General features: G+C 31.1%; 1 protein-coding gene and 1 long non-coding RNA gene across 2 annotated transcripts; both read left to right on the top strand.

Annotated features, from left to right (window-relative positions):
- The first annotated feature begins 4,663 nt into the window (after positions 1–4,663).
- LOC134281681 (uncharacterized) lies at positions 4,664–5,032 on the top strand. The gene is made up of 3 exons (XR_009995143.1): positions 4,664–4,752; positions 4,825–4,895; positions 4,994–5,032. It is a non-coding gene; the product is annotated as an uncharacterized LOC134281681 (long non-coding RNA).
- A 123-nt stretch (positions 5,033–5,155) lies between these two features.
- On the top strand, positions 5,156–8,418 carry LOC134281679 (receptor-type tyrosine-protein phosphatase alpha-like). The gene is made up of 12 exons (XM_062764114.1): positions 5,156–5,252; positions 5,357–5,485; positions 5,645–5,793; positions 5,888–6,023; positions 6,323–6,481; positions 6,582–6,675; positions 6,861–6,931; positions 7,057–7,191; positions 7,461–7,580; positions 7,686–7,834; positions 8,041–8,176; positions 8,310–8,418. The coding sequence occupies exons 1-12, from the start codon at positions 5,190–5,192 to the stop codon at positions 8,379–8,381; spliced, it is 1,413 nt and encodes a 470-aa protein (XP_062620098.1). The 5' UTR covers positions 5,156–5,189; the 3' UTR covers positions 8,382–8,418.
- Positions 8,419–18,232: the final 9,814 nt, after the last annotated feature.

Genomic DNA, 18,232 nt, shown 5'->3' with positions numbered 1-18,232 from the left:
TCATATTAGTAAATTAAAAAAAATTATCGAGAGGGATGTAAACTACATACAATTAATCAATCAATCCCATTATTCAAAAGTTATGCTGTACAAAAATATCACCTTTCTTTTTTCTACAAACTTTCTTAACCTAGCTGTGTTTTGCTGTTTTACAAATAAATGTACAAAACTACATGGGAAAAAATAGTAAAGCTCTAAAAAATGATCTCGAGTTTTAAGACCATAACAACTTTTTGTTACATAAAATTTCATTTTTTCCGAGGATACTATGAAATCGCCTATTTTCGTGGGGTCAAATGTTAGTGATTTCATGAAATCTACGGGTTCGTGAAGATTTGATTTCGTGGATGAATATTTTTTTAGTAGTCATGTATATGACATTTTACTTTTGGTAGATATGAATAAAAACCCACGGAAATTAGTGATTTCACAGTAATCTCATAAAATGAAACAAAATGAGGGGTTCTTTAATAAAAAAAAAGTACTATAGTAAAATTTTCACTTCTACATTTATTTCTAAAGGTAATCAAAGTGAGAATTTTGAATTTTGATAAGTTCACTTTAGAGAAATTCAGCAAACTACCTGTTGGACTAATATTTTCTAATGAATAAATAATTGGAAATGAATTCGCTATATCAGATCACGACAGTATAATAAAGGTTTTAATTGTTTGCCTTTAACTTCACATTTCATTAAAACAATTTTACATATTACAGGTTGTCACAGAGGTAAATACGATGCTAATTGTAATCTTCCATGTCCTAAGCATTGTAAAAGTAACCAATGTTTTGTACATAACGGGACATGTCTTGGATGTGCTAATGGCTGGACTGGCTTTCAATGCAACCAACGTAAATTCTTTTTCGTTATTGATTACATTGAATACCACATACATAAAAACATTGTAGATTATTTTGCAAAATATTATTTCATTAAAAACGTAAAAAAGGATGATATTCATTCATGTTGTGAATAAGAACTATGTTTCAAATTAAGAATTGGAAACATTTTGCAAAACAATTCGAACATGAATGAAAACGTTGAAAATATTTACACAGCAATTTTTTGTTTATTTAATGATACTGATTATTTAAATGAGATAGATTTACACATTTACTTTTATTCAGCATGTCTGTCCGGAAGGTATGGTCCTGATTGTTCTTTATTCTGCTCTGGACATTGCAAAAATAACTCGCCTTGTAATTCTACTAACGGGTTTTGTACGTACGGCTGCACTGACGGGTGGAAGGGCGAATATTGCAATGCAAGTAAGAATTGTTTATCAAAAAAAAAAATGATATAAAAACTATAGATTTCAATGTAACAAGCGTATAGATAATGTTTTAAGCTTTAAATTTTGAGTTTACAATTTCAGGCTGTACCTCTGGAACATTTGGTTCGGACTGTAAATATAATTGTAGTGGAAATTGTCTTCATGAAGAAGCCTGCATTATAACAACAGGGAAATGTGCTCGAGGTTGTAAACCCGGATACGAGGGAGAACGTTGCGACAATGGTAATATTTTTTTTCCAAAACTGTCATTATTAACACAAAGAAAAAAATCTTTACTTTGATATTTTTATGTCTACACTTACGTGTAGAACCCCAAACAACTCTAAATTATGAAATTATCCCAGGCTTGGAGATGGCAAAATGCAATTAATTTTTTATCTAGGCTTAGTTAATTTTAGTTGTAAAACTTTATTCGATTGGATAAAAGATTTATTTAATATTGTATAACAATGATTACCTTGGTCACAATGAGTAACGTCAAAAACGTATTACTCAGCTTGACTTTACTATTAAGATATATGCTCAGTTGAAGCTATTTTTGGAGGAAAATTGACTTACAATTGTCTACACTGAAAATAAAGTATAAGGAATGAAAATTATTCGAATCTATGGTATTTGATATAACATAACTTGAGAAAGTTTACCGCTTCGGGATAAATAAAGCATAAACCACCTCAAATTATGTTATATCGTATAACATCGTTAAAAGAAGCCTTGAAAATATACCGGAATCTTTTTAAATTACCATTGAAATAAACACAAAAAACGGAAAAATCTTTTTTTTCTTTCAGCTTCATGTGAATTGTGTGAACTGCATTTTTAGACCTACATTTCCAAAACCCACCAATTTTAAACTTAAGATCTTTAGCAATCTTTATCCTAAACTAGCGTTACCATTTAAACGGTATCTCGTTTTAGAACTCCATCCGTTTTTACCAAGTAAAACATTTTTGGATATAAGTGAATATACCTCTAGCTCTCGTCTAAACTGTACCATTAGTTTGTAGCATTGGATATTTCAGAGAAGGCATTTGACTTGATCGAATAAGCTAATACAAATCAGGAGGCAAAAATAGAGACAGATAACATTCCCATAGCACCACAGAGTATTATTTAAATTCAATCAAACAACTTTTTTTTCATTTTACTGAAAGAGTGTGCTGAAGAAAAATATGGGACAAGCTGTCTGCATTCTTGTAGTAAAAACTGCTTAAACAAGGAACCGTGTAACTACGTGACTGGAATTTGTGATAACGGATGTGCAGATGGCTATAATGGAAGCTGGTGTAATATAAGTAAGATTAATAGCAATAATTCTAAAAATGAGAATATTAAATTGTTTATGCATCAATTGCTCAGGCCTCAGTTTCTTTTAATTCGACAAATAAAAACATTATAAGCACACTTGCAGAAAATAATAATTATAACGAATTTTGTAATGTGTTTAATAGGTAATGATATGTAATGACCATTCTAATGAATATATAAAAAAAATATTTGAATCATTTTGTCAGCTTGTTCAAATGGATATTTTGGTGCAAATTGTGCAAATGTTTGCTCCGAGAACTGCTCTAATATATGTAATCCTGTTGATGGAACCTGTATATGCAAACAAGGACTAACGAACTCTCCAAAATGCAATCAAGGTAATTGTAAATATTTCAGAAATATAAAAAAAAGGTATATAATGGAAATTCAAAAATTTAATTTGTATTTCAAATCAGCAGATCTTTTCTACACTTTAAGAGATGTTTTTCAAATACAATCATATGGGTTTTTTTTTACCGACCACAATAATTAAATTTAGTCAAAAAGATTTCTTCTTTATATTAGCTTTCTTACATTTTTTTCTCTCTAGGCTTTTCTCGGGATAATAAATTGTAAATTAATTATAAAAAGATTGCTGAGTTACATTACTAAAAGTGTGAACTAATAGTTAACATAACTTTTGGAAAAAAGGATTCATAAAGACTGTGGCAAAGGTAGAAAGTCAATCTTTTCAAAAGGAAGAAGAGTCTAGATCTGTAACTGTTGGATTAAGTGTTGGGGCAGCTATTTTACTCATCTTGATTTTTGTTTCACTGATTCTATTTTTACGGTAAGTTTTTTTTGTAAAAAAAAAGTGTTATTTATATTTATCTATATATTCTATCACTATTTTAAAAGAATATTCTGTTTATGATAAAATGAGATACATGTACCAACATCTCATAATTTTGCAAAATGTATACATGTATATACAAAGAGGGTTATCTTATTTCCATTTACATTTTCAAAAGCCATTATTCCGTTCAAATATCATTTAAGCATAACAAAAAGCAAATTTTATCTCTAACTCATTAAGGTTAGTTCAATATCTGCACGCGTGAAGAAAAATAATTGCCATGTCTTTAAACTTTGATATTGCAGTTATTCCGACAAGAATAATTGAAGTGGAACTAAATATATACAAACTTACAAACTTGAAATATAGTTCACCAAGATACACACACACATATATCAAAATTAGTTCAATTTCATCCAGTATTTAAAACAAAGTGACAAATGAAGAGACATCTAGACAGACAGACGGACAGACGAAGAGGAGCATATTTGTTCACCGGTAGAGTAGTTAAATTAAAACGTTAATTAAGCGTTTAAGACATAGGTTAAACATGTGGATTTTATATGAAATATCGAGACTTCCATTTACCAGTTTATGTATGAATCATATATTATTGCAGTTGATTTCAATTTCTTCTTCCAGATATAGAAACAAATCTCAAAAGGAAAAGGTATCATTTAATCCAAAGGAAAGGATAATGCTTCAGAAATTAGAAAAGAAACTTACATCAACAAAGCAGAGTAACAATTATTTCTTGATTCACTGCAGACTTAATTAATATTTACCAATTTTGGTATTTGTGTTCATAACAGATGAAGTTACCAATTTTGAAACAAATGCTTTAAAGCATATTTGCATATAAAATACCGATGAAAGAATCTTGGCTAAAAATATAAGCAAATAATAATACTGTTGATATATATGTAATTACAGAATTTTCCGAAAAAGACAATTCATCTATTCCTGTCGAGTCAACCTTGAACCTTGCCCCCCCTTGGTAATGCAAAAGATCAAAGAGGTGGATTGATACGCACAAAGAAAATAATAACGATAAAGAACTTACATGCGATAATAGAAAAGATGACATTATGTGAAAGCGCTGGATATAAGAATGAATATATGGTATATGTTACATTGTTGTTAGTCTGGTTTACAGTTATAGCTTTTAAATACGTTTATATGCAACATTTTTTCTGTCGCAAATTGTTTGATCATTGCATTTTTTAGTTTAAGGTTTTATTTATTCAGGATTCCATTAATTTCAGGAAATAAAGAAGGGAGAACTTTATCCTTGTTTAGAAGCCAAAAAGCCTGAAAATGTTCCCAAAAACCGCTACAAAACAACATATGCTTGTAAGTATTGCTTTGTATCAAACTCTGCCTAAATGCTATAGCTTGTATAATCCCATTTATCCTTCTTTTCAGACGATCATTCCCGTGTTGTTCTGTCAACTGTATCGAGAGAATCCAGCTACATTAATGCAAATTTTATTGAGGTAACTTGATTTTTTTCACTTTTAGCCTCTTTTTATATACATATATTTTTTTTCTATTGACTAGCTTCTACAAGTATCTATTTTGTATATTGAATTAGGATACACAAGGACAACGGGCGTATGTTGCTACTCAAGGTAAAAGAGGAAAAAGATCAAATTACAAGGCATCCAAATTGTTAAAGTATTACAAACGACTGAAATAGAAAGTTGTTAAGGCTTTTAAGCGTAGTCTTTTTGCTATCTTGGTTCTCATCATTAGGTCCTAAACCAAAGACAGTATCTGATTTTTGGTCAATGGTTTGGCAAGAAAAGCTTAATATCATTGTGTGTTTGACAAATCTGAAGGAGGGAGAAAAGGTCTCTATTTTAGATTATCTATGAATGTTTGTGCCATGCAAAAATTAATTTATAAAAGTTATGTTGATTAATACATCGGAACTATTTCTACAATCTTCTATTAGATTAAATGTACTCAATACTGGCCCAACAGTGGCGAACAAATAAGGACTGGGGAGTTTACCATCTGTACCGAGAAGGAGACTGTCTATGCAGACTATGTTATAAGAACTCTTCGTCTAGGTAGAAAAAATGTAAGAATGATATTCATGAATTTCCATAATTTCAAAGAACTACTCTTAAAATTAACCCCTAATTGGAATGAAAATCCCTTAACTAAGTCTATAATATTATGAACATATTCGGGTTAGACATTTTTTATGAAACAAATGTACAATTGTCTCCCCCTTCAGATCAAAAAAAACATGGCAGTGATGATGTTCCATTACACAAAATGGCCGGATCACGGGGTTCCTGATCCACTAAGTCTCGTGATATTTCATCGTCACGTGATGCGGGTGTCTGATGTTGTTCGAGGAAAATTCATCCTTGTTCACTGCAGGCATGATCTCTCCTCTCTCTCTCTCTCTCTATCTCTCTCTCTTTCTCTCTCTCCTCGTTATAATTAGTTACTTTATTTGAATCTCTTTATCTAGTGCAGGCATAGGGAGAACGGGAACGTATATAGCACTTGACGCCTTATACCGAGAAGGTGAAAAGACAGGGAAAGTTAATGTGCAGAAATATGTGGAAATTATGAGAAAAGACAGAATGAACATGATACAGGGGAGTGTAAGTGAAATACCCATAGAGGAATTCAAGCATTTTTGGTCAGAAATGAAAGTTTCTTTCTGATCGGGATTTCTTTCAATTTGTAGGATTCTCTACATGCCAGAGATCAATGTATAATTTTGAGAATTATGCAATATTCTTTAACGGTCAATATAAATGTTAAGGAATCAATTTTGCATTCTTGATATATTTTTCTAAAAAATATCATGAATATAAAGGAAGTAATTGACAATAATAAGTTTATACTGTAAGGTTACTATTTTAATCTTTTACTACTTTTTTTACATGTTGTCTTGCAGGATCAGTATGAAATTGTCTATTTGACGCTCTGTGAGTCTTTCAGAGGAAAATCTAAATGCATGTCTACAGAGTCATTTTTGCAAGAGTACCAGCAACACTCCTGTTACTCTAATTCTGGAAAAAATCAAACCAACCCATCACTATCTGGAGAATTTGAGGTTCATTCTTAACTATTTCTATTTGTAAAAGGGAACAAAATATCACATGTATTCAGTTTAGAAACCTTCAGTTTTAAATCAATTAATTTATTGTTGAAAGGAATTGACAAACCTAAAAAAAGAACATTCTCAGAAAGATTTTGAATCGGGACAAGCTAATATCAAGGCAAATTATTCACCAGCAATTTTACCAGGTAAATACTAATACACATATAAACCGTGTAGTTTATTTCTTCTTTTTTCGCTGTTTCAATTTCAAGGATTAGTATTATTTAAGTGTAAATTTTTGTAAGCTATTTAGTAATAACTATCATGATTATAAAGATTGGGGAACCTTAAGACACGCAAAATTCGGGATCAATTATTGTTTTTATTGTAGTTGAGGAATTCAGATGTTATTTGGACTACGTGAAAAATAGAGGAACATATTATAATGCTGTTCTTCTAAAGGTTTAGCAAGATTTCACTAAACTCACATCTTTTGCTTAATTAACAAATAGAGAAAATCAAGTTGTAATGTAACAGACACTGATTCAGAATACCACAAATAAAATTATAACTTTGGAATTTTTCAGTCTTTTACTAGAAATGACGCCTTGATCAGTGCTCAGTACCCGCTTCCTGATTACACGGAAGACTTTCTCAGATTACTGACAGACTTTGATGTCCGCTTTGCTGTATTCTTATCTCCCCTGAGAGATATTTCCTCGGTATGTGTTATAAGTTGACAAAAAGTAATTTTCCTCTTTATCAGGTAAAGACATTTTAACTTCTGTTTTTCATGTCTATTCATTGACTGTTAAAAGTTACGTTCTGGTTTTTTAGGAATAGGTTAATATGATTATTATTTATTATGCTAATTTACAGTGTATTGGCTACTATGTAAATGCTCACTTCTTTGTTATTCATATGAACATGAATTACATATTTTACCTATTCCTTTCTTTTATTCATTTGAATCTAAACTATATATTTTCAGTCTACCCTGTGGTTTCCATTCAAAAAACAGACAAAAACATTGGGATCGTTCACAGTAAAATTTGCAGAATCTTCAAATTCCAACAATATTAACACCACAGAAATTTTACTGAAGCGAGAGGTTTGTTAAAACATCAAAATGTCACTGACAAGCTGTAATACAAAATCAGATACTAGTGCACAGAAAAAACAATTTTACAAATAAGTGAATGTGTGTTGTTTTCAGGGTTGTGGTAGTATAAGAAGATTGGCTGTAGGTGAATGCAGGGCGTGGAAAGAAGGCTTGCCTTTAGATCGCAGGGCGTTACTTGACGCGATAAAAGAAACAAAAATTGAAAAAAGCCTGACTGGAAGCAGAATTCTGATTTTGTCCAAGTAAAGATAGGATATGAATTTGGCTTATGATTATGTAATGAAATACAATGAAGAAGTTTCATCTATAAACAAAAAAAAAACAAAGTTTTGATCTTGTCCAATTATAGGAATTATATTTTGATATATCATTTCTTTATTAAATAGATAAAAATTAAAATTGACACTCTTTGCACAAATTAAAAATCAAACAATTCCTTTTCCTTCAGTGACGGTGCCAAACGCTGCGGGCCATTCTGTGTTGTTTACAACTGTCTGGAGCAAATATCCCTTGACAACGAATTTGATATGTTTACCAATACACGTTTGCTTCAAATTCGACGACCGGAATTTATCTCAACATTGGTACGAAAAACAAGATAAGAGATTGTGAAGCCAAATTATAAATGAAATAAAAGTAGGCCCGAATTAGAAATTTATTGCCAATTATTATCTTATTTGTGCTAGTTTGATTTCATTTCTTTTAACTCTATTGTAGGATGAATACCAGTTTTGCCATGATGTTTTAGCCGAATATCTTCAGAATGATGCAGTTTACGCTAATTGCTAAATGGACATAGCTGCAAATTGTTAAAATGAATTGAATTTATACATAATTTTATTAACAAAAAAGTAAATGGGATATTGGCAAGCAGGCGTCACCTATTTTAGTCCTCTCTCTAGTGAAAATACTGAGAAGTTCAATGTTTGCTGAATGAGTACAGTCTGTAAAAAGAATTACTTTATAACAAGTTTTAGCCACTAATGATAAATATATTTCCTTTATTTGTTGCAATGTATAGAAGCAATACAGCACATATTTAAAGTTAAGTCATCGACGGACCAAAAAATAAACCAGAATAATGCATATGTACTTATTCATGTTTTTTCATTTATTTGTTAATAATCAGACAGGTATTAAAATACCATATATTTTCTTCAACTGAATTCATTCATTAGATTTATAAGAGAATAGTATAAAGCGTTTAAAAATTATATTGTGTCTTACAAGTAAGTCTAGATCTGTTCATTGAATGTTTCTTAACATACAACACGTCTAGCAAAATGCTACTTAAAAAGTATCACTTTCAAGAACATCGATTTTTTAAATTAGGTACCTCTTCATTTATCATACCTTTTTCTACATTTATTTTATTCATTTGTACTTATTTTTCTAGCTTTCAAGGACACGAAGTCTAAAAACAAAAAGACAAGGAAATGGTTTTGTTTGCATTTATTGTTTATTTTCTTCCCTGTCAATATTATATAATACATAAACTTTTACTTTAAGGCGTCTGAATGTGAAAAAGTACAGAGACTACCAATCAACAGAACAGAAAGAAATATATTCATAATTTCTTTAATGCATTTCGTTCCAAATGTTATTTACTTCCATTGACCCTTAATGCAATGTCAAATATAAATCACGTAATAATCTTAAGGAAAAAAAAACGCCTTTGATTATCATTGGTTCTTAAATGCCATATATGTATTGTGATCAATGTAAAAGAAAGTATGCAAGTTAAGGTTTCTTCCTTATACATTATGACTATTTTACATGTGACTTAAAATGAAGATACAATGAAATGAAAGAAGGTACATCGTTGGTAAAAGTTGTGTTAATTTCTGCCTTATTTCCTGATCCAATAAATACGTTTCTTTCTTTTTATCTGACGACATAGGTTTTACATATGCATGCACATTGTGTATAACTTGTGTGTGTTTTCGTCTTGAAATACACTTTGTAATTTGTCAATAAATATTTTGTTTACTAGTATTCCGAATCCACTCATATCTTTAATACAGATTATGTGAATGTTTGAATAAATAGTGCGGTAAACCAAGTGGGATAGACTGACAGACATACAGAGGTACAGACAGACAGGGAGAAAAACCTATAGTTTCATCCGGTTTCACCGGTAGTGGACTAATTATATAATAGTGTTGTGTTTTGCGTGCACTATGCCTAAATAGTAGTCAGGGTTTGACACAATAAGGAAACCTGTTCAAGTGGATGCGTATTTATGATGGATATCTCACTTTATTAACATGACTATCTTCTAGAAGTTTATTCAAAAGTTTAAAAAAGTATTATTAAGAAATAGAATATTAAAAGCAATATGCACCTATCCATCCGTGAATGATTTGTTTCACTAAAGTCCTATTGGAGATTTTTTCATTTACATTAAGCAGCAGTTTTCCCAGTGAACGACAGCAAATCTAGACCTGTATTCGACATTTAGAGCCATTGAGTAGTGAATGATTTTGAATGCCATGACCTACTGCAACATGGAATATAGTTTTATAGGTTCTAATCCGAAAGACCGATTCCCACGTCTCGCAGTTTGATTTAGACTCTTGACTAAGTATGAACTCTGCGACTTTAGATTGATTGAGCGTTTTTTAACGTCCCTCTCGAGAATCTTTCGACTCATATTAAGACAACACCACTTGCCGGTGTAGAGCTGCAAATTTAGTCCTATACTCGGCACTCAGGCCATTGAGCGAGGAGGGATCTTTTTAATGCTGTCACCTACTGCGACAAGGGGCTCGTTTTTACGGTCTCATCCGAAAAACCGGTGTCAACATCCAAAAGTGGGATTCGAATTCACGACGTAATTAAGGATGAACTCCTTACTTCGCGACTCTAAAGCAGGCTCTTACCACTGCGGCCACGCGGGCGACCTGCGACTCAAGAGCAAATGATCAAATCACTATGCCACGCAGACGACGAATTTTTACATGTACATGTAGTCAATATAAAAGGATAGATGCAAGCTGATTGCAAAATATAAGAAAAAACCATCCCAACAATTTTTAACATTGCATTATTTCCTTTCTTTGTAAGAATGTCCTTCGGGGAGCTATCAGAACAATTGCTCGAAGAAATGTCCGATAAATTATTATGGAAGACTTTGTTTGGAGATATGTAACTGTGCCTCTGATGAAACATGTGACGCAGAAAAAGGATGTATAAGTATGCAATATACTTATTCATACCTATGTCTTGTTCTAAATTTTGAATTTACCAGGTAGTTGTCATGTTCTAGTTTGGTATTTACCCTGCCCCGGTTCATTCAATGTTTAGATGCAAAAGTATGTAGTGTTGCATGTGTGTCGTATGATACATGTAACTGTTATTTAAGGTAGGACCAAATAGATAGGTCAAAATTTTCCTCAAATTCAATTTTTCTGAAACTTTGATATTTTGTTCTTGGATACAAAATCTCACTTTATATATGATATGAAAGAAATTCAACCGCACAATTTTTGCCCACATAGTCTGAAACATGGCCTATCAGACCCCTGTAAGAAGATTGTGAAATCAGACATTCGACTTGAGAATGAGCCTTATTTAAGAATTTTCTATTTATCTATTGCAAATTTGTGTAATACTTTTAATAAAGTTAACCTTTTTGTTACTTTAAATCAGTAATTCACATTGATAATGGAAAATTTGAGTAAAATATGAAGTAAAATAGTACATACATTGTTTCAGAAACTGAAAATTCACATGTAAATATCCGACAGTTTAAGTTTTCTTAAGAGAAAATGTATAATTCAATTTTTACAAAAAATCAACAGAATGATTCAAATGGGTCCTAGAATAAAATGTGTAAAAGTAAAGAAAATTGAACCGGTGGTTGCAGATATTTTGGCGATTAAAAAAAATTCAATGGCAAAAAAATTGAAAGATTCAGTGGATGACGTCACAATATTTGACCTTTGACCTCTAGATATGACCCTGACCTTTGTAGTACATAAAGAATAGGGACTCCGTATTTATGTGTCCAAATATCCCCCCTCTACTATTTATAGAACAAAAGTTGCACTGCATTTTATAACAGACTGTTACATGCTTGTTTATTGCACTTAGATATATAGCGTAAACACATTCCAAAATGTAGGCTCCCAAGTGACCAATATTAGGATTCTCTGATTTTTTCACAAAATATAGCGCAAATATGCCAAAACTTATTATTTTTCTTTCAGAAATCATTCATTGTTGTCAATATAGTAATATAAATCTTTTTTCCTCTAGTGCTTTTTAAGAAATGGGTTAAAATAGAATCCATGGGTGTTTTGTCCTACCTTAATTGAACGAACTAATTCTTTGAAACTAAATGAAAAAATATTATTTAATATTATTCAGACATGAATTTGAAACATTCTTTAAGATTAAATAATGAATATAAACATGATAAACATGTTAACTCTTTTTTTTAATTGCTGAATGTGCATATTGACTTTATCAATTTGAATAATTAAACCAAAATAAGTATGTTTACATTTATTTTTGGGGAATTTTTATAGTTGATGAGATAAACAAGAAAAGCAAATTCTTTCAATTTGCTCTTATGTCATTTGGCGTTCTCCTTGCTGTTCTCACAGTGGTTGGAATAAGCTACACCTTTGCTAGAAAGTACGTGCGGTACATTTTAAATGCAATTCACTATATACTGTAGATTCCTTATTTTTCGCGAATACTTTTTATCGCGAACTGGACCTTAAACGTCAAATCGCGAGAATTATAATTAGCGAATGGACGGTTGATCAATAGATTTTACATAGATTTCAGCAATATAAAAATAAAAACGAGTAATATTTTTAGCAAGTGATGCTTCTCGCGAAATTACGCGGAAATTAATTCATCGCGTTTAATTAGGAATCTACAGTATATTAATTAACTTACACAAAGATATAAATGCTATTTTTTAGTTAATAAAGTAAACAATCTCTTAAAATTTTGTATCTTCACCCTTTTCTAATCACAGGTTGCAACATTTTCATCAAAATGTTTCAGATTCCATCGGTGAGTGTTTAAATATAATTTTTTCAGTACTGTAGGACGATACCGACTTCAGCTGTTCTTACATGTAATTTATCATGTGTTTATGTATATTACATGATCAATTTTGTTTCAGATCCGTCATTTAGAAAATCTAATGTAGAGAACAACACAGAAATTCAAGACAGAAATAAGAAACTCCTTGACATTGGTACCGCATATTCTTGTACAAGTGAATCCAGCTTCGCTACAGAAAGAAAAGCACACGTATACGGATGTTGTAAAATGGAGAAAGACATGCTTCTAAAACATACCATGCAAACATCAGACTATTGCATTGATAGCTATTATTCAAGAAGTTCTACATCAGATAGATGCTATTCACTTAATGAAAATTCACCAGTTTCAGGATCTTGTAGTGGAACCTCTTTGCTGTATCTAAGACCATCCGACCTACATTCAGCATCTTTAATTGACGTAGGAAATACCTTTCAAAACGCCAAAAGTCCCCCATATAGTGAAAGAGACACTTACGTAGAAAAACAAATAAACTTGGCTAATTCGGAAGAAAGAGTTCATAATCACACAGAAAACATACAAGACACATTAAGTCATCAAGATCATAAAAATATGAAAGAATCAACTTCGAAAAACAACGTGTATGACTTGGCTGTTCCAACAGCTGACAAAATCAAAGGAACAGTAGTTCCGAATGATCAACAACTATTTCTCAAAGTTCTGTCTAATCAAATTCTTAAGATGAAAAGAAAAGAATGATATATTTTCCTCTGTTGTACAATGTGATTTCTCCTAATCATATAGTCTTTATCTTTGTCTTTTTATAACTCAACTCATACAAAAAAAAATCTGGAATTGGAAGTGGAATCTGGAAGTGGAATTCAATCAAAGCATTCACTAGACATTCCTTGATGATCAACTGACGACCATAAATTGACCGTAAATTAAATTTTTGGCGTGCAAATGAGGGAGCGATAAACTCATGTGCATATAGTTGGCCATTGTTGAATTTTCTTAGCAACTGACCATTAGTTATAAACTTCTCTGTTTCTTAACGTAGAATCTACGTCGTATGATATCATGTGATAAGCCTGTGCTAGATCCATTTTAAAAGACGTCATAATGTAATATTACTTTTTCCAGTACTTTACAGCTTCAATAGAAATTGTAGAAAATAAATCAATTTGAAATTCAAGGAACAAAATTAAAATCATACCAAAATACTCTTAATACCTGTAATCAATTTATATATTTTGATTATAAAGCTAAATGACTGAAAACATTTCTCAAATTCGAGAAACCTGTAGGCACTTTTCGTTTACTAGATCTTGACCTAAAGTGGAAAATATCCAAGACTTTCTCATGTAATGAAATTACATTGTGATAACTTGTGAATGGTATGCTACTATTTTGAGGGAATGCAACAATCTTAACTTAAGAGTATAATACCTTGATAAGTGTGTCTTAAGTCATATATGTATGATTTTTTATGTCTATCATGAAATGATGTGCATTCCTTTTCATAGTTATTAGTTAATTATGTATTCATTATTTTTAATGGTTGGTGTTTGAGTACAAATTTTCTATCTGATATAATCTTTTTAATTAGAAAAATACAATTTTTTAAATAAACATTCCCACTGTTAATCTGAAAGTGATCCTTAACAGTCATTTCATAATTAAATCCTGTGTAAGTGCAAAAAGGTCAACAAAAGTAGCATTCGTAAATAACCTATTTCTCGTTAGTTTTAGGGAAAAGGTAAATACTTTAATCACTTTTTTAATTATTTGGGTATGTTCTTCATCATATGTAAGATTGAAAACATTCTGACAAAGCCTTCTGAAAAATGTTAAAAAATATAGGGTGGAAAATTGACTAAAAATAATAAAGTTCATTTGCTTATTTTTTTTTAAATGTGGACTCATCTTTTATTTCAATTGAATAAAAAAGGATATTTTTGAGAAATACTGTTTAATACTGTTCAGTTTATAAAGTAGACGAACGATGATGTTTAAATACGTATTTTTGAGATTTTTCACATTCTCTTTATGACAAGCACTCCTAAAAATGACTGAAAATGTATAATCGGAGTTTTTAATAACCATTCCAAGTTTTACAGAATGCACTACAATTAATAACAAGGAAACATGACATGTGCTTTTAACTGAGTAATAAGCGAGTGCTAATTTATCGTTATGAAAAGTTTGCAAATCTTGTGACAGAGACTTTTACGACATATGTTTTACCTTAAGTTAATTATAATTATAATTTGATTACTCCTATTGTTTTCTTTACACAAATTTATCAATGTACAAGATTTAAAAAACTGCAAACCTGATGTATTATAACGTCATTTTAGAACCAAAAATAAATGAGAGGGATTTTCTAACACTGAATTGTCAACTATTGTAAACTTTTTAAAAATCATTAAGTCAGAGTGTTCAACATGAAATTGTTGAAGTATTAGCATTCAACTAATGGTAAAATCGACAAAGCAGTCAACTGACGTTCTGTTTTTGCAAAACAGTGGACAGATTTTTAGAGAAGCATTCAACTCACTCGTAGAGCATTCAGTTGACGACCAGTTAACTGCTAATCGACGACTAGAAGCAGGTCATTTTTTGTATGGAATTTGAAACACAAGCATTTAAGTGCGTTAGCTGCTAGATGTCTTTGATTTAAAGCAAAGACTTACAAAGTTACATTCCAAAAAATCATCTGAGTAGTATACGAGGGTTGTTAGAAAAGTTCGCGGACACATTGAATTACGAAAAATCTATTGTGTACTGTGAAGTATGAACTATGTCTGAATGAATTCCTACATTTTGTTTATTGTTATATAAAAAATCAGGTCCATATAATAAAATCTTGAAATTTTACAACTATTTTTACTCTGGGGTCATGGGATTCACGGAGCAATCACTTGACGTAAGCGACGTGACAACCAGATTTCAACCCGTTAAGTTTTGTGGCAGTAATAGTTATAAATCTTTCATCTCTTAGATTTTTCTTATCTTTTTTTCTACTTTAAAATTGAATATCTATATCAAGACATGCTACTTTTCTGCTATAATGTCTTTTGTACTGATTCGTATATTATTGAGATCTTAATTTAAAAAAAAAAAAAAGTCTATGCAGTTAATCGATCAGGTATGGAAACTATGCAAAACCATATAGGCGCAACGCAACGTCCACGTGATAAGGGGGTATTGAAGTATCGATGAAGTTACTGTAAATCACTTTTTATTCGCGCGAACTTTATTTTCGCGTAATTACGCGAGACAGTGTGCTCGCGAAAATTTAATTCTCGCGTATAATAGTATTCCTTAAGAATATATAGAGCAATAACCACAATTCGCGAAAATTTTGTCTCGCTAATCAAGAGTCAATGACTATCTCGTGAAAAAAAGCTGTCGCTAAAATTTAGTGATCTACAGTAATCATTCAAAATGTCCCTCCTTCCATTCTTATGAAGCTATAACCATTTGAAAACTTGTTCTTTGTATGTGTAGGAAATTCCCGGCAGCATCTTAAACATTCTAATCTCTTTTTAGACATTTTTCTGTCTACACACATAATTTTTACGTAGTGCAGTGCTCCATGACGCTCAGTGACGTTCCGATTTTTGGCTGTCCTTTTACGCGTTGATCATTTATAAACGGCTATAAAACAGTCAGATACCATCCAATTTAGTTCAAAATTTCTCCCAGTGACGTTTCCTGCATACTTTAGCTGCAGGCAAAATATCATAAATCTCTTTGCGCTATAATTGTGCAATTTTTAATTTTAATAAAGAGTCTTTGTGATGTAAACGTGCCAAAATGTAGCATGCTCCATGAAGCAAGTTTTATCAAAATAAAAATGCTGTATATTTTTCAATAATCACCGGAGAGGACCAAATTCTTGTATATTTCTTGGAAAAAAGGTAAAGATTTTATCTGGAAAGTTTGACCGGTTTCGTGGAAATAGCACGCTCACAATAGAACTTGTCCGCGAATTTTTCTAACACCCCTCGTACGTAGTACATATATTACTAATTACTTTGATTATAAAGGATCACTGAAGATTTGTATAATTTTGAAGCACGCATGCAATATGTAATATGCAAGGGTGATTTTAGTACACTTTAGATATGCAACTACTCTAAAAGAGCATTTAGAAATGTCTTAAGTTTTCATAACTTTTTTTTTCGGGAATATGGCATGTAATGTTGGAGGATTTTTAGTGTCGTTATGTATTATTAAATCATTGTTAAATATTACAATGTATCTAGTCACGTATAAATTATATGAACTTTAATATCGTGCAATATTATGCTATTATTATATTACATTTGACGCCGGGTTGTTTCCGAATTAGCGCGTGTGTCTTGCCGTTCTGGACAACGCCTGTACGTCTGTTGATTGACGGACCTCCGTGACTTTGGCAAATGACCAGAGCAGTGTTAGACTGAGATACATATCAACTGCGAGTATGTATCCACCATCACCTGCATGTCTTAAAATTGTTCATCGTAACTTATTTATTTATTTATTCTATTTAATGAACCTTCGTTAATCTTTATACATGTGTTTTTCTCTGTACAACACTGAATTTGGATTTATCTATGAAAACTTATGTTTCTCGTAACAACGTCACATTAAAATTTGATATACAAAATAATTTCACCTTGATCGCTAGTCATATTTAAATTGTAAATGACTCTAAAAATCTTATTTGAAGTCTAGGCAAATATATATTCATGTGAATATTTCCGATGAAGTAAATCAACGTTTCTATATCTAATTAAAAGGAAAATATTTTGATCGTTACAGCCCACGGATGATATATGTTACGAGGTAAAAGTAAGTATTTACATTAGAGAATTGTAAGCGAGTAATAATGGCGTAGCTAGGGATATTAACTGTATTCAGAGAGGCAAGGGGTCTTAGGACACCCTTTAAAATTTTCATTTGAAGGGGTTTTTTCATCAGAAAATTACTTTAATTAGTTTCATGTCATGCAAAAAAAGTTTACCATAGTTGAACAATCTGACTTGGTGAGATCTTGTAGATTTGATCATTGTTGACCACTCAGTGTTAGAAAATCTCTGTTACTATTTATGTTGGGTTTGAAATTATACTATTATAGGTAGGGATTTCAATACCATAATTATAACAATTTAAATTTGAATCAGTGTGTTTTATTAGAAGTTGGGGAATTTTGAATTGAAACATTATTGTATTCATGAATGACTGTGCAATATCTGTACGTATAAAATATAAAGATTTTTCGTACTTTTGTTATTTTTAAACAGATATTAATAGACAAAAACAGTAGCAAGTATGGGTCCCAATTATAATTGGGAACATTTTAAAAATATTAAAAGAATTCATGAATTAAGTCTTTTGTTGCGTTTCTTTATGTGTGGGTAAAAATATGCCATTGCTATAGACTAAATTCATACTTTTTCTGCACAAAAAAGAAACATGAAACAATTTGTGAGGGTGTGCGAGCTCAATTTATTTATTACGTATTTAGATGTATGTCATTTTAGAAACTCCATTGTTGTGACTCTTCATACTCAGAGACATAAAAGGTTAATTTTTAAGAACACTGCTTGTCTAAGATTTCA

Source organism: Saccostrea cucullata, unplaced genomic scaffold (genome assembly GCF_032062105.1).
Source record: "Saccostrea cucullata isolate Sc308-1 unplaced genomic scaffold, CSIRO_AGI_Scuc_v1 ctg286, whole genome shotgun sequence".
Lineage (NCBI taxonomy): Eukaryota > Metazoa > Mollusca > Bivalvia > Ostreida > Ostreidae > Saccostrea > Saccostrea cuccullata.
The sequence above is the reverse complement of the archived record's forward strand: the minus strand, read 5'-3'. Positions and strand labels throughout refer to the sequence as shown.

What these genes read in the sequence shown, in the direction of transcription:
- LOC134281679 (XM_062764114.1), top strand. Translation starts at nt 5,190, where the DNA reads ATGGTTTGGCAAGAAAAGCTTAATATCATTGTGTGTTTGACAAATCTG. An exon ending in TTCACCAGCAATTTTACCAG is followed by an intron (nt 6,676 to 6,860) that starts GTAAATACTAAT and finishes TTTTTATTGTAG; the next exon opens with TTGAGGAATTCAGATGTTAT. An exon ending in ATAATGCTGTTCTTCTAAAG is followed by an intron (nt 6,932 to 7,056) that starts GTTTAGCAAGAT and finishes GGAATTTTTCAG; the next exon opens with TCTTTTACTAGAAATGACGC.